We start from the raw sequence: 14,856 nt of genomic DNA, 5'->3' as shown, positions 1-14,856 counted from the left end.
GGCATAACCGAGTTTCAGGTAAGGGTTTTCCTACTACTGGACCCCGAGTCTAGGCTAAAACCGTAGTAATCCACAGGGGATTACACGTTAGTGATTGTACTGAATATCTGTATGCGTGTTGACTGTTAAGTACTGATATTATATTTTGTCTGATAAAAATATACTGTGACTGCTATTTGTGGATTGAGATTTTATGTTGATGGACCTTAAAGTTACGATTCAGTATGTATTAAACACTGGTCTGGATGTGGTTCATGGAGTTTGGACGGGGAAGGACAGTGACTCCGGTTTTGGTTGGTTAGTCGATTGGACCTAGGGTTTCCCTATTGGTGTACGAATCGGTAATGCATATAACAACTGAGGGTGTAGATGTTTAAACCTATACTATCTGACTGACAAAGCCTATGGCGGGACTGTGATATGAATGTCGTTGGGATGTGGCTGATGTAGACAGTTTAGTTTGGACTGAGGGGTAACGGTTAGCTTCATCTATCGGGTAGTGTGCCTTACGGATATGTGCATCCTTCGGGAGCACTAGACTGATATGTGCATCCTTCGGGAGCACTAGACTGATATGTGCATCCTTCGGGAGCACTAGACTGATATGTGTATCCTTCGGGAGCACTAGACTGATATGTGTATCCTTCGGGAGCACTAGACTGATATGTGTATCCTTCGGGAGCACTAGACTGATATGTGCATCCTTCGGGAGCACTAGACTGATATGTGCGTTCTACGGAACCACTAGACTGTTATGTAGGGTACCCTCGAATAGGAAGTTAACTGTTGTTCCCTAACGGGCCTAGTAGTGGGTCCCTTACTGGGTATGTTTATACTCACCCTTTCTCTTCTTTAACTTTTCAGGTAGGGGTACAGCGAGGGGCAGACCGACGAGAGGCAGGAAGGATGCGTGAAGGCCATATGGACGCGTCTGATTTTCTTTCGCTTCCGCTATGTATTTTGTCAGAATATTTTGACTGTGATTTTAGACTGGTGACTTGACATTTTATTTTGTGACTTTTTTGAATTATTTAAAAATAGGGCCCGAAACTGTCTTTTGTAAGGTTTATAATGTTTTAATGAATCGTATCTGGTCCGTTTTAAATTTTATGTTGAATGGTCGAGTTTTGGTATTTGGTAGTGACCTCAGCTTAGTCCGGAAAAGTTGGGTCGTTACATTTCGGCAGCATCTCCCCTAAAATATGGGCTAGTCAAACCTAAAAAGAGGGAAGACTTTCACTTTTATATATAAAAAAATATTTCTTAATACTCAAAATAATATTGAGTGTGTCTCACTACACACTCATCCGACTTGTCCAGAGTCCCAATCAGAGTTTAGATTCAACTATGAATTAGTTACAAAAGAAATACAGTGTAATGAAGGACCTCTCAAAACTCAAATCCTCATTGTGATTTTCACTTCTTCTAATCACCCAATGATGCAATACAAAACTTAAGTAGATACATATAAAAAGAATGAGAATCTACAATCAATGGCAGGAAAGCTCAACCAATGCTTGGTTTTTTACCCCTACTTGGGGCGGGGGGGAGGGGAGGGAAGAAAACATTGAAAATGTGTGTTAAAACTCAGTGAGTGACAAGTTTTTAAAAACTCATAAAACATACTTTTAAACTGTTTAAATATAACATCGATATCGAAATAATAATTATAATGTTAAAAATCATATATTACCATAAACCACAAGTAAGGCCAACAAACCTGTACCCAATCCAACCATGGCATGGCATCTAAATATACGGTCAGAGATAGCTCGCACATGACCAAGGACCATGCAACCAAAACTAGCTCACGCATATTTAGTACCCGCCATGAGCAATGTAACACCCCAAAAATTAAGATAATTTATTGGGCATTATTTTGAATCCATTTAATGAGAATTATTTGATTTAGGTGGGAATTGAAATTAATTAAATATTTCTTGGATGAATATTTAATTAATTAGAGGTTTTAGCATGTGCTGTTTGTTAAGTTTTTGTTTAAATGGTAGGTTAAAAGGATTAAGTAAAGTTGTGGATTTTTAGTGTTGTTGAAGTTGAATTTAATTAAATAATTATGGACGTTATTTAATTAAATTGTGGGGTGAAAAGTTTGTTGGAGATTTAATAATTATATGTATATGTGGAAATATATATATAATTATTATGTTAAAGGAAAAGATAATTATATTTGTTGAAGTATAATTATTTAAGGAAAAGATAATTATTTTTGGAGAAAGATAAATAATAATTAATTATTGTGGAAGATAATTAATTATTTTTGGAGAAAGATAAATAATAATTAATTATTGTGGAAGATAATTAATTATTTTTGGAGAAAGATAAATAATAATTAATTATTGTGGAAGATAATTGATTATTTTTGGAGAAAGATAAATAATAATTAATTATTGTGGAAGATAAATAATTATTTTGGAAGAAAGGTAAATAATAATTAATTATTGTGGATGATAATTAATTATTCTGCAGAAAGATAAATATTGATTCTGGAGTGAAGTTGTTATGGTTGAGTTAAGATAATTCATGTTTGAAGTTATAAGTGATTTATTAGAAAAGATTTGATTGATTAAAAGAATTGAGGACTTAAGTTAATTTGAGATTTTGGAGGGAAAAGTTGGTTTTGGTGGAATTGGATTTAATTGGGTATATATATATATATATTTAATTAATAATTTGGAAAAGTGAAGTTAATTATATGTTGGAATATAATTATATTTGTTTGGAAAAGAAGATAATCCATAAGGAGAGAGATGGTTGATTTGATTGGACGAAAAAGATATATATTTATTTATAAGAGAGAATAATGGTTTAAATAAATATATATTTATTGTAGATTTTGGTGAGAGAAAAACAATAATAATAAAGAAGTGTTATTATTATTATTAATGGTTATAAATGTCTAAGATTAAGCCATTTATTTAGGAAAGATAATGGGAATAAAGATATATGTATATTTTTTTGGTATTATATATATATATATATATATATATCCTAAAAGGAAAAGGAAAAGGAAATAATAATAATTATTATTATTATTGTTATTATTTGGGTCTATAAATAGCATTGGAATGCTGAAGATGGAAATAAAGGAAAAAGAAAAAGGTTCTTTATCTTTTTCTCTAAGATAACCCTCTGCTGTCGCCGCCTCAGTTGAAGTTAAGATTGGTCTCTTTGGAAGCTTGAGGATTTAAAGTGATGAATTTTTCATCGAGGATAAGAGGATTTTCCAACCTCCATTTGAGTAACCTTGGTAAGCTAATGAAATTAAATTAATATTTTATTAATTTAATTTTGGATCTTTTTGGGGTTTCTTTAAAGGTTCAATTGGCTAAATTTTTTAAGATTTAAATCTTGGATTTTTTTCTCAATCAAGGTTGAATTGGTTTCAACCCCAATTTTTTTTAGAAAGTTAATTAATTTGGGAGGATTTTTGGATGTTAGCCAATTGCTAATTTCATTAATTAAGATACTAAGTTTTCCTTTTATGATTATGATCAAGTTAATTGGAGAATTTTTACTGTCAACTAGGGAGTACCTTGTTTGGCTAAAATCTCCAGGTAAGAGATTCTCCTACTAGACCTTCGAACTGAATTTAAGAGACCGCATGTAATTATGATTATGCATTGATGGTAGCTAAAATGCATAACTTGATGCTACTGATAATGACTGTCATTGTATTGATGTTGATGATGATGACTGAGATTATTATGTTGATGATTGATGAAGATGACTGATGTTATGTTAATGACTGGTAGATTGATGTTGATGATTGTTAATGCATGATATATTAATTACATGATTAAGGACGTTAAGATTAATGCTCATGCCATGTTATGATGTTATGTTATGCTACATGCTATGGATAGGGTGTTCTGTTAACTTTGTCTATTAGAGTCGTACCTGCATGGGTGTCCTTCGGGATCACCACCTATTTAGGACTATGTGGTCCGACGGGACGCCAATCTAGCATGTATATAGATATGATTCGAGTGATTCGACGGGGTCCTCGCATCCCGATTGTCTTAGTGTTACCCCCGGGTTCACTATAGACCAGCATGTCCTAGGTGCTCCCCCGGGACACCGAAGACCAGATTTTCGTTCCTACGGGAGCGCATGTTGCACGTGTTCGGGAACGTGCCAGAGATTGGGTACCATTTTCAGGACTCTAATGGGAAGTTAACAGACACCTAGCGGGACTAGTAGTAGGTCCCTTACTGAGTATATGTTTATACTCACTCTTTCTATGTTTAACATTTCAAGCGAAGGTAAAGGTAGAGGAAAGCTGGCGAGCGACAGAGAAGGATCCGTGACATGCCATATGGGGACTCAGTTTTGCTTCCGCGTTTATGTTTCAGTGTTTTAATATTCCGTTTTTAATGAAAATTTATTCTTCCCTCGTTTCAAAAAGTGTCTATTGTCATTGTTTCCTTTTAGTAACGACCTCAGCTTAGTATAAAAAGTTGGGTCGTTACAAGCAACCTCCATCGAATCCGAACATGATAGCATACCAAATACATGGTTTGGAATAGCTCACACGTGATCCATATCCACAAGAAAACACGTGGCCAAATGGAGCTCACGCATACTTAGCACCTACCACAGTATCAATCTTCATCCAATCCAACCATGACAGCATACTGAATACACGACCCGGAATAGTTCACACGTGATCCATATCCACAAGGAAACATGCGGCCAAATGAGGCTCATGCATACTTAGCACCTACCACAATAATAACCTCCATATCCGCTCCTATGTGCACATAGAGCCACCCACCATGCATCGGTTAAGCTAGACCTGATGCCATATCCAAAATCCTCCATCCACATTCTTACCTAGGCCGATGTTCTCGGATCTCCAATCATGGCCTTCTTCAACCCCAAAACCCCTTGACAACTATAAGTGGGGCTACGGAAACACATTCACGTAGCCTTAGGAAAATCACCTTCTCGTTTACCACAAACATTGGTTAAACATATTTTTTAAAACTAAGTATAATAAAATACTTGAAACATGTTTTTATAATATTCAAGCCATACACATTCTTTAAATTGTGATGAATAAACACACCGTTTAAGTATAAATGAAAAGAGGAACTTGAAACCCGCTTTTATAAAATCTAAGTCATAAACATTCTCAAAATCATGATACGTAAACACATTGATCAAACATAAAAGAAAGGATAGCCATATAACAAGTTTAAGTCATGGTAATTTCAAAACTATATCATAAAATAACATGTATATGTACAAAGAAAGTTTGAAAATGAGCTACTCACAGTTAATAACTCGATCCCTCAGGATTATACGCTTTTCGCACTTCAATTTGGCTTGAAACAACAATCAAGGTCACATCATTGTCTTCACACATCAAGATCTCACAACTATTTCCAAAACACGGCATAAGGTCAACTCAAATTATTTAATGTTCCAAAGACTTCAATTTATCTCTTCAAAGTCTTAAATTGAACTTTCCCCTACATGCTTCAGTCTAGGCTAAGCATTCACTACTACAAAAACTGACTCTCTTGACGGTTTTAAACTATCAAGAATGAGTATTCTTGACGGTTTCGAAATCGTCGTTGAATCCAGTGTCAAGAAAGGTCATTTTCTTGATGGTTGTAAAAAGTGTCAAGAATTGGTATCGTTGACACTTTCTAACCGTCAAGTATTCAATTTTTCATGACAGTTGAGAACCGTCAAGAGGATACGTTTTTATGATCGTTTAGAACTGTCAAGAATGAGATGATGAAGCGCGAAAATCGTCAAGAATACGACTATTCATGACATTTTAAAACTGTCAAGAGTGCATTTTTCATGACATTTTAAAACCGTCAAGAGTGCATTTTTCATGACATTTACAAACCATCAAGAGTTCATTTTTAATGACATTTAGTAACCGTCAAGAGTACTCTTTTTCATGACATTTGGAAACCGTCAAGAGTGCTTTTTAATGACATTTTAGAACCGTCAAGAATTTTGTTATTTATGACATTTGCAAACCATCAAGAAATGTATTGTTAATGACATTTCAAAACCGTCAAGCAATTTTTCATTGTTTTAATTGTAATTTATTTTATATTATTCTTCCTGTATTTTGCTCTCATTGGTCCAAAAATTCAACTACATATAAACGACAAATATACATCAAATGGCAACTAAACATCATTCATTCAATATCATTTCCAAAACTTTGCATCATATTCATATATCATTTACAAAACCAATATATATATAAATAATTTCAACAGATTTCCAAGAATTGAACTAAACATCATCTAATTAACTAACCTAGCCAAAAAGTATATCATCCCCAATACATAAACTTTCATAATGGCAACCCCCTACATATTTGAACAGTTCACCTATCAACAATTCACCTAAACTCTAATCCTCTACAAAATCTCAAAAGTATATCAATCAACCCCTCCCCTCCATATGAACATTTCAAAAAATTAGCCACAAAAACTAAAGTTAATTTCCTTTTTCAGAGATGACGCCATAAGTCCTAGATCACATATACGAACCCAAAAACTCTACCAACTCAACCCGCACCTCATCTAACTCGGCTTGTGAGTATGATTTTCGTGTATCAATCTGTAGACATGTAAAATAAATGAATTAGTATTCATGAAAATTATTATACGTACAAAAGAAATAGTTTGATATATAACATACCGAATCCGAGATGACAATGCTTCCCCTATTTACAATTTCTCTCATATACTTCATGACATAGTATCCACACGTAGTGCTCCCGACTTGTAGTGGACACTATAAAAACAATAAATTAGAATAACGGACTAGTCTTAATTGCTAGTAATCTATAAAATACAATTGAATTTAAATATTTATACTTGCCTTTACTGTTCGCCATAAAGTTTGTTTCCTGCTTTTATTAATGTTCTTTTGCGAGTCAAATATCGCTATTGCTCTGTTTTACATAGATAAAATTGCACATATCTTAGAATATTGTACATGCATTAGAATTAAGAGCACTACATGATATAAAAGATTAAACTTACATGTCGGTTACATATCTTGTAGTTGCTTTTGATGTCGTCCTTAGCGAGTCAAGGTAAAACACTGTATCCTCATACGCATTTATAGCAAGTAGTGCCCAATGACCCCTAATTATACAAAAATGTAAGTACTATTTTATTGTCAATGCAACCAATACCCTAACTAAACTTACCCGAGATTAAAAGGAGCAAGAACTACTTGGTCGGGTTTGGACACCATCAATCTACTACACAAGTTTCGAATTCGAGATTCTTGTGTGTTTTCGGAAGAGATTAGGGACGGATCTACAAAGACAGACTGCATATTTTCTTTCGAACCACTAACAGATGAATACAAGTACCTACAAAATATATAAACTCGTAAAGGAGATACATAAATTTAGATGCAAAGGAATGAAATTGACTTACATCATATAGGCAACCAATGTAAACGATATCCTCTCGAAGCACAGAAGTCTTTCGACTAACGGCAAAAAGGTCAGCGGGTAGTGAAAAAGTGATGCTGGAATCTTTCTCCATTACCTTCTCAGCATATCTGAGAATCGACTTCAACGCTAATGGCAAAGTTGATGTCCATTCACATACAACTTCTTTTTCTGTAGGCATTTTTATTAAGTCCCTCTCCTAATTCAAGCACATCCAAATTCAGTAAGACGTATAATATTAGACATTCGAGTTTAATAGTGGATTACATACCTTCAAGACGTCCAACTCTGGTTCATTCATCTTCATCACCTCCTTCCCTTTCTTTTCCTTCTGTTTTCGTTTGACCAACGATTCTACTTCTATTCTCTTACCCTTCTCTTCAATCCCCTCTAACACTAATGGCCTTGAATAACTCCCGTGTACAGACAATGGTGTAGATAAGTTTGAGCGAATTTGTGCCTCTAATTCACTAACTCGCCTACGGAGTTCTTCATTCTCAACTAGAATGTCTGCCTCATCTTTTGATGTTTTCTTAACCAAATTAAAGTACGTTGTTGGAGTAACGTATCCACCAACCCCACGCACACGACCATTGTGCTCTTTTGTACCCAATGCTTGGGTTAATACATCATTCGAACAGTGTCTATTCGCAGATGATGAATCTGTATTCATTGATATCTCATCCTAAAAAGATAGCAAAATTAATGTAAGTTATAGAAATGATTGCTTATGTAATGGATAATTGAAATGTGTGATTTACATGTAATGACTTACTATTTTATGGACGACTTGCTGAATGTCGTCGTTGTCGTACTGTCCTTGTTTGTTAACTCAAGCTTTCTTCCACATTTTAGCTCGATCAACATAAACTTCATTTGAATCCTCCTTCTTCATTCAAGAACATGGAGTTCAAGTGGTAAACATATTAGCTTGTATTCCATTTTTGGTATAAAGCAAATTTACAAGAAATAAACAACAAACTTATAACTTCTTATGCAACCCCTTACAAGAAACAAACAACCCCCCCCCCCCAATGACATAGTCATACAATAATCGTAGTTACAACTTTTTATGCAACCCTTTACAAGAAACAAACAACAAACTTACAACTTTTTATGCAACCCTTTACAAGAAACAAACAACCCCCCCCCCCCCCAATGACAAAACTTTAGAAGAATCCTACTTACAACTTTTTATGCAACCCTTTACAAGAAACAAACAACCCCCCCCCCCCCAAATGACAAAGCTTTAGAAGAATCCTACTTACAACTTTTTATGCAACCCCCCTCCCCTCCCCCCAAATGACAAAGTCATACAATAATCGTAGTTACAACTTTCTATGCAACCCTTTACAAGAAGAAAACACCCCCCCCCCAATGACAAAGTCTTACAAGAATCCTAGTTACAACTTTTTATGCAACCCCCCTCCCCCCAAATGACGAAGTTATACAATAATCCTACTTACAACTTTTTATGCAACCATTTACAAGAAACAAACAACAAACTTGAAACTTTTTATGCAACCCTTTACAAGAAACAAACAACCCCCCTCCCCCCCCCCCCCTCCAATGACAAAGCTTTAGAAGAAACCTACTTACAACTTTTTATGCAACCCCCCCCCCCTCCCAAATGACAAAGTCATACAATAATCCTACACACAACTTTTTATGCAACCATTTACAACAAACAAACAACAAACTTACAACTTTTTATGCAACCATTTACAACAAACAAACAACAAACTTACAACTTTTTATGCAACCCTTTACAAGAAACAAACAACCCCCCCCCCTCCCAATGAAGAATCCTATTTACAACTTTTTATGCAACCCCCCCCCCCCCCACCCTTCCCCTTAAATGACAAAGTCATACAATAATCCTACTTACAACTTTTTATGCAGCCTTTTACAAGAAACAAACAAACTTACACCAAGTAAGCAAAGAGGAGCATTACATCAGATAACAAACCAGACATCCCAAATTCTATAAGGTTTCTTTGGCAACAAAGAAAGAACAAACTACAAAAATGGGAGTTTCCTCCTTAGACATCTAAACATATTACCATTTTCTCCTTAAGATTGGCATACCCTTTCCTTGAGATTCTATGATTGTATTTGTTCTTCGATCGTCTATCTTGTTGTAATTTTCTTTTTTCCTATATCCAAATGTATTTGTTAATGAGAAAGTAGCAAATATTATTCTGAATGATTTTCATGTATAAAAGTTATTCATACCTGAAAGGTCTCTGATAACCTTGACCTTACAAACTCTTCCCAGTGATTTTGCTCAATGAAGGAATACTTTTCAGGTGGAACTTGAAGCAATTGTGGTTCATTTTTATGCGGGATGATGTATTTCGTTGTTAGCCAGTTCTTAAACTGACGAAACGAAATACCTGCAGTTTGGAGAACGTTTTTCCTAGATCTTGGATCAATGACGAATGCAGCCTAAATAATTAAAAGTACTTAATCAAGTGTCCATACAACAAGAACATTATCAAATATAATAAGGACATTAAAGTTATATATACCTCAACTGTAGTGAATATCTTATCTTTCAGTTCTGCAGGCACACTTTTCCAAGACATATCTGTGATAGGGACATGATAATGGGTTGCAAACCCTATGAAAGACTTTAACTTCGCTCCATTCTCACCAATAGGTGCTCCGTCTTCATTGTACCTCACCACCTTCTTGTCTCCCAAACTTCTAATGCGAGTTACATCAAACATAATAGTAGGTCCTCGTCGTCGCTTTAACTCTTTTGGGGTTTCTTCAACTATTGCATTCAACTCACCGACACTAACTTCTTCATTAAGATCGTCCATATTATATTATGCGAAGCTGTCAATCAAAATGAAGAAAAAATTAGCATGATATACAAATTTTAAACAATAATAAATAATGAAATAAGATAAATGAACATAATAAACTTATGGTCTACTTGTTTGAAATTGTGAACACACCATTATAATATTATGTAGGTATCCATGTGCCTTCACAATCTGACCTTACGTACGTTGAGACATTTTCATCCAAATCATTGTTTAAATAGACATCTGGCATATCATTGGGTATTCCTTCACACCAGAGTATTGTATCACCAAGTTCATCGTCATTATATCTATCTTCAAAGTCTCTTTGTGGTGGAGTGAGTACAACTGACCATCTAACATCACTTGGATCCTCAACATAAAACACTTGCTTTGCTTGGCTTGCTAGTATAAATGAGTCTGACTTGTGTCCTACTCTATTTAAATCAACTAAAGTATAACCAAGTTCATCGATCCGAACACCACCACTATTTTGAACCCAATCGCATTTAAAAACCGGAACATTAAACGTATTATAATTGAGTTCTTATATCTCTTGTATCACTCCATAGAATGACATATCTCCAATGACAGGATTTTTATCTTTAAAACTAGACACTTGCATTGTTTTTGCAACTAAACTAACTCCACAATTTTGTACACTTCGATCCTTCTCAAAAGATTTTGTGTGATAGCGACATCCGTTTATTGCATAACCACTATATGTAATAACAAAAGGATGAGGGCCATGAGCAATCCACCTTAAGTTATCTGAAACTCCACTATTTCCAACATCAAGCTCAGTTGATACCTACCACAAGAATTATTATTTCAAGTTCAACACATAACATGTATAACTAAATTACAAAGTTCAACACTGTACCTCTTCTCGTAACCAATGTATAAAAGTTCGATTATGTTCCTCTTGAAGCCATTTCTGATTTTTAGACTTGTTCGGATATTGTAGTTGCAAAGCCTTCATATGTTTTCTTTGTAGTCATCATTCAAACATTGTAATATAGTTAAATTTAATTATATAAAAGTGAATGAAAGAATGAAGAAATCAATGAATAAACTTACTCCATATATGGTTGAACATCAATTGTATTTTCCAACACATATCGATGAGCTTGACGTAGAAGTTCTTGTTCAGGTTTGAATGGAACTCCCATGGACAACGGCCTACCAATGTTTGAAGTGTTTAAATGGTCTTGTGACTTGCGAGTCCCAAGCCCAACGGGATCCACTCCAGACAAGAAATCAGAACAAAATTCAATAGCTTCTTCTATTAAATAACTTTTGGCAATACAACCTTCTTGACGATATCTATTCCTCACAGAGTTTTTGATGACTTTCATGAATCTTTCAAAGGGATACATCCATCGAAGATATATAGGGCCACAAAGTTTGACTTCCCTAACTATGTGTACTGTGAGATGAATCATGATTGTGAAGAATGAAGGGGAAAAATACTTTTCAAATAAACACAATGTTACCACAATATCTTCTTCCAACTTGTCTAATTGTTGCGCATCTAACACCTTGTTGCATACAAAATTGAAAAAGATGCACAACCTAGTTATAACATAACGAACATGTTTCGGTAGCACCGATCTTATCGCAATGGGAAACAACTGTTGTATGAGCACATGACAATCATGAGATTTTAAACTATTAAGTTTTAAATCTGTCATTGACACAAGGTTTCTAATATTGGAAGAGTAACCTTCGGGAACCTTTATTCTTGACAAAGTCTTCAAAACACATCATTTTTCTTCCTTTGTAAGAGTATAACACGCAGGAGGAATGAATATTTCATTCTCACTACTAATAGGGGCAAGCTCTGGTCGAAGTTTTAGATCAACTAAATCACGTCTAGCATTCAACCCATCCTTACTTTTACCAGGAATATCAAGAAGTGTACCTAAGATATTCATGCAAACATTTTTTTCGATGTGCATCACATCTAAACAATGTCTTACATGAAGATCTTTCCAATATGGCAACTTAAAAAAGGAAGATAATCTATTCCAACAAATCTTTTCACTTCTGTTCATCGATAGGTTCTTATGGATCTTCTTTCCTTTAGGAAATTCAAGATCTTTCAATTTCAAGTACACATCCTCTCCAGAAAGTGGTTCTGGAATTGTACCAAGTTCTTTTTTACCATTGAATGACTTTTTTTGTCGTCGGTACGAATTATCGCGTGCTAGAAATCTTCGATGTCCTAGGTATGCTATTTTTTTCCCATGTCGTAACCTTATAGAATTTGTATTATCTCCACAAATTGGACATGCCTTATACCCTTTAACACAACATCCACTGAGGTTACCATATGCAGGAAAATCATTGATTGTCCACAACAAAACCGACCTTAAGTTGAATACTTCTTCTCGATAAGCATCATAACATTCAACACCATTTTCCCATAAAAGTTTTAAGTCTTAAATTAGTGGTGCTAAGTATGTGCCTATATCATCCCTTGGTTGTTTTGGCCCTGGAATTAGCATTGATAGCATCATGTACTTTCTTTTCATACACAACCATGGTGGAAGATTATAAATAACCATCACTATTGGCCAACAACTGTATTTAGAACTCATGTCACCATGAGGATTTACTCCATCAGCTGACAATGCTAAACGAAGATTTCTAGGTTCAGAACCAAAGTCTGGCCATTTAAAGTCTACTAACTTCCATGCTGGAGAGTCCGCGGGATGTCGTAACTTACCATCCTAAATTTTTTCACTAGCATGCCAAGTCAGGTTTTCAGCACATTCAATACTTCTAAATAGCCTTTTGAATCGTGGAATGGGTGGGAAGTACCATATCACTTTTGGGGGAATTTGCTTTCTGTCTTCATTTCTATCCTTAACGTTTTTCCACCTCGATTGACCATATTCAGAACATTATGTTGCATTAGCAAATTCTTTCCTATAGAGACAACAATTATTAGGACATGCATGAATCTTTTCAGATTCCATTCCTAATGCACTTAATGTCTTCTTTGCTTCGTACAATGAATTTGGGAGTTCATTGGTAGTTGGCAGAATTTCCTTCAAAGTTTTAAGTAATTCTGAAAAACTGATATCACTCCATCCATATCTAACTTTTAAATTATACAGTTTAACTAGAGTAGACAACTTGGTGTACTTTTTACATCCTTCATACAATGGTTTTTCAGCATCAATAAGCAACTTCTCAAATCCATTTGGGTCTTTTGAATACTCCTCGTGAGCAACTTCAATCATTTCTTTTACACTTCCAACATCATTCTCTTCACATGTATGTGTGTCAAACTTTGAACATTCTCCATAGAAAGATGAGTTAGGAAGTGCTTCACCATGCCAAAACCAAATTTTATAACTTTCATCAATACCATTAACATATAAATGATCTCTAACATCCTTTCTACTATGCTTTTCACAATTCTCACATTTCAAACAAGGACAACGAATGTAAGAGGTACTTGTATTCGAAAATCCAAATTTGATGAAATTTTCCACGCCCAACTCATATTCTTTGGATAATCTACTTTTATGCATCCATGATTTATCTATAATTGTAAATCTATTGACAAATAAAGTAAATTAAATTAGTTCAAAAAGTCTTGTTGAGATAATAAAAAGGGAAAAGAAATATGGATATTGAACAAACATTCGCTTAATAAGACTAAGTTTCCACCAACTAACCAAATAAAGAAAATAAATTCCTATCCATGATCTATCCATAAGTGTAAGTCCTAAGAGAATTTATTGAGTAATGGTTATCAATTTGAATTATAATATATGAAAGAATACAAGAAATTCATAATATGAAAGAAATTCATATGAAAGAATACAAGAAATACAAGATTTTAGCAACTCCTACTAACAAAAAGAATACAAGTTACTATAGGTCATAACCAAATCTATAACATTAAAATCCAACAATCAAAATACAAAGGAATAAGAACTTGCATGCAAACAAATGCAATTATTAAAACAAAGTCTAAATTGGTACTCTGTAACGACCCAACTTTCCGGACTAAGCTGGGGTTACTACTCAGTACTAAGACTCAACCACAAAACACACAAACTCATAAAGGACCGGTTACGATTAATTAAAAATATTTTATAATATTACAAAAGCAGTTTTGGGCCCTATTTTAAATCACATTCACGAGAATTTCAAAATACAGTGCTCAAACCATCAAACACAAAATCACAAAACCAAATATCTTAACCGTGACTCGATCTGACAATGAAAATAAAGAGTAACAAAAATACATCAGCGGAAGCAAAAAGAAAACCAGACACGTCCATATGGCCTTCATGCATCCTTCTTGCCCCTCGTCGGTCTGTCCCTCGTTGTACCCTTACCTGAAAAGATAAAGAGGAAAACCGGTGAGTATACGATATACCCAGTAAGCGACCCACTACTGGGCCCGTTATGGAACAACAGTTAACTTCCTATTTAGAGGTACCTTACATATATAGTCTAGTGGTTCCGTAGAACGCACACATCAGTCTCGTGATCCCGAAGGATGCACGTATCAGTCTAGTGACCCCGAAGGATACACCTATCAGTCTAGTAATC

General features: G+C 34.7%; 1 protein-coding gene across 1 annotated transcript; it reads right to left on the bottom strand.

The window, feature by feature from the left end:
• Positions 1 to 9,507: 9,507 nt before the first annotated feature.
• Positions 9,508 to 10,293, bottom strand: LOC127148860 (uncharacterized). The gene is made up of 3 exons (XM_051083242.1): positions 9,997 to 10,293; positions 9,701 to 9,913; positions 9,508 to 9,621 (listed from the first exon to the last, which is right to left on the bottom strand). Exons 1-3 carry the CDS (start codon positions 10,291 to 10,293, stop codon positions 9,508 to 9,510), a joined length of 624 nt encoding a protein of 207 aa, XP_050939199.1.
• Between the last annotated feature and the right edge of the window lie 4,563 nt (positions 10,294 to 14,856).

The sequence above is a fragment of the Cucumis melo genome, chromosome 4 (genome assembly GCF_025177605.1).
Source record: "Cucumis melo cultivar AY chromosome 4, USDA_Cmelo_AY_1.0, whole genome shotgun sequence".
NCBI classification, from domain to species: Eukaryota; Viridiplantae; Streptophyta; class Magnoliopsida; order Cucurbitales; family Cucurbitaceae; genus Cucumis; species Cucumis melo.
This window is presented reverse-complemented; position numbering and strand designations above follow the sequence as displayed.

What these genes read in the sequence shown, in the direction of transcription:
- LOC127148860 (XM_051083242.1), bottom strand. Translation starts at nt 10,293, where the DNA reads ATGGACGATCTTAATGAAGAAGTTAGTGTCGGTGAGTTGAATGCAATA. An exon ending in AGATATTCACTACAGTTGAG is followed by an intron (nt 9,914 to 9,996) that starts GTATATATAACT and finishes TTAATTATTTAG; the next exon opens with GCTGCATTCGTCATTGATCC. An exon ending in GGTTATCAGAGACCTTTCAG is followed by an intron (nt 9,622 to 9,700) that starts GTATGAATAACT and finishes ATTTGGATATAG; the next exon opens with GAAAAAAGAAAATTACAACA.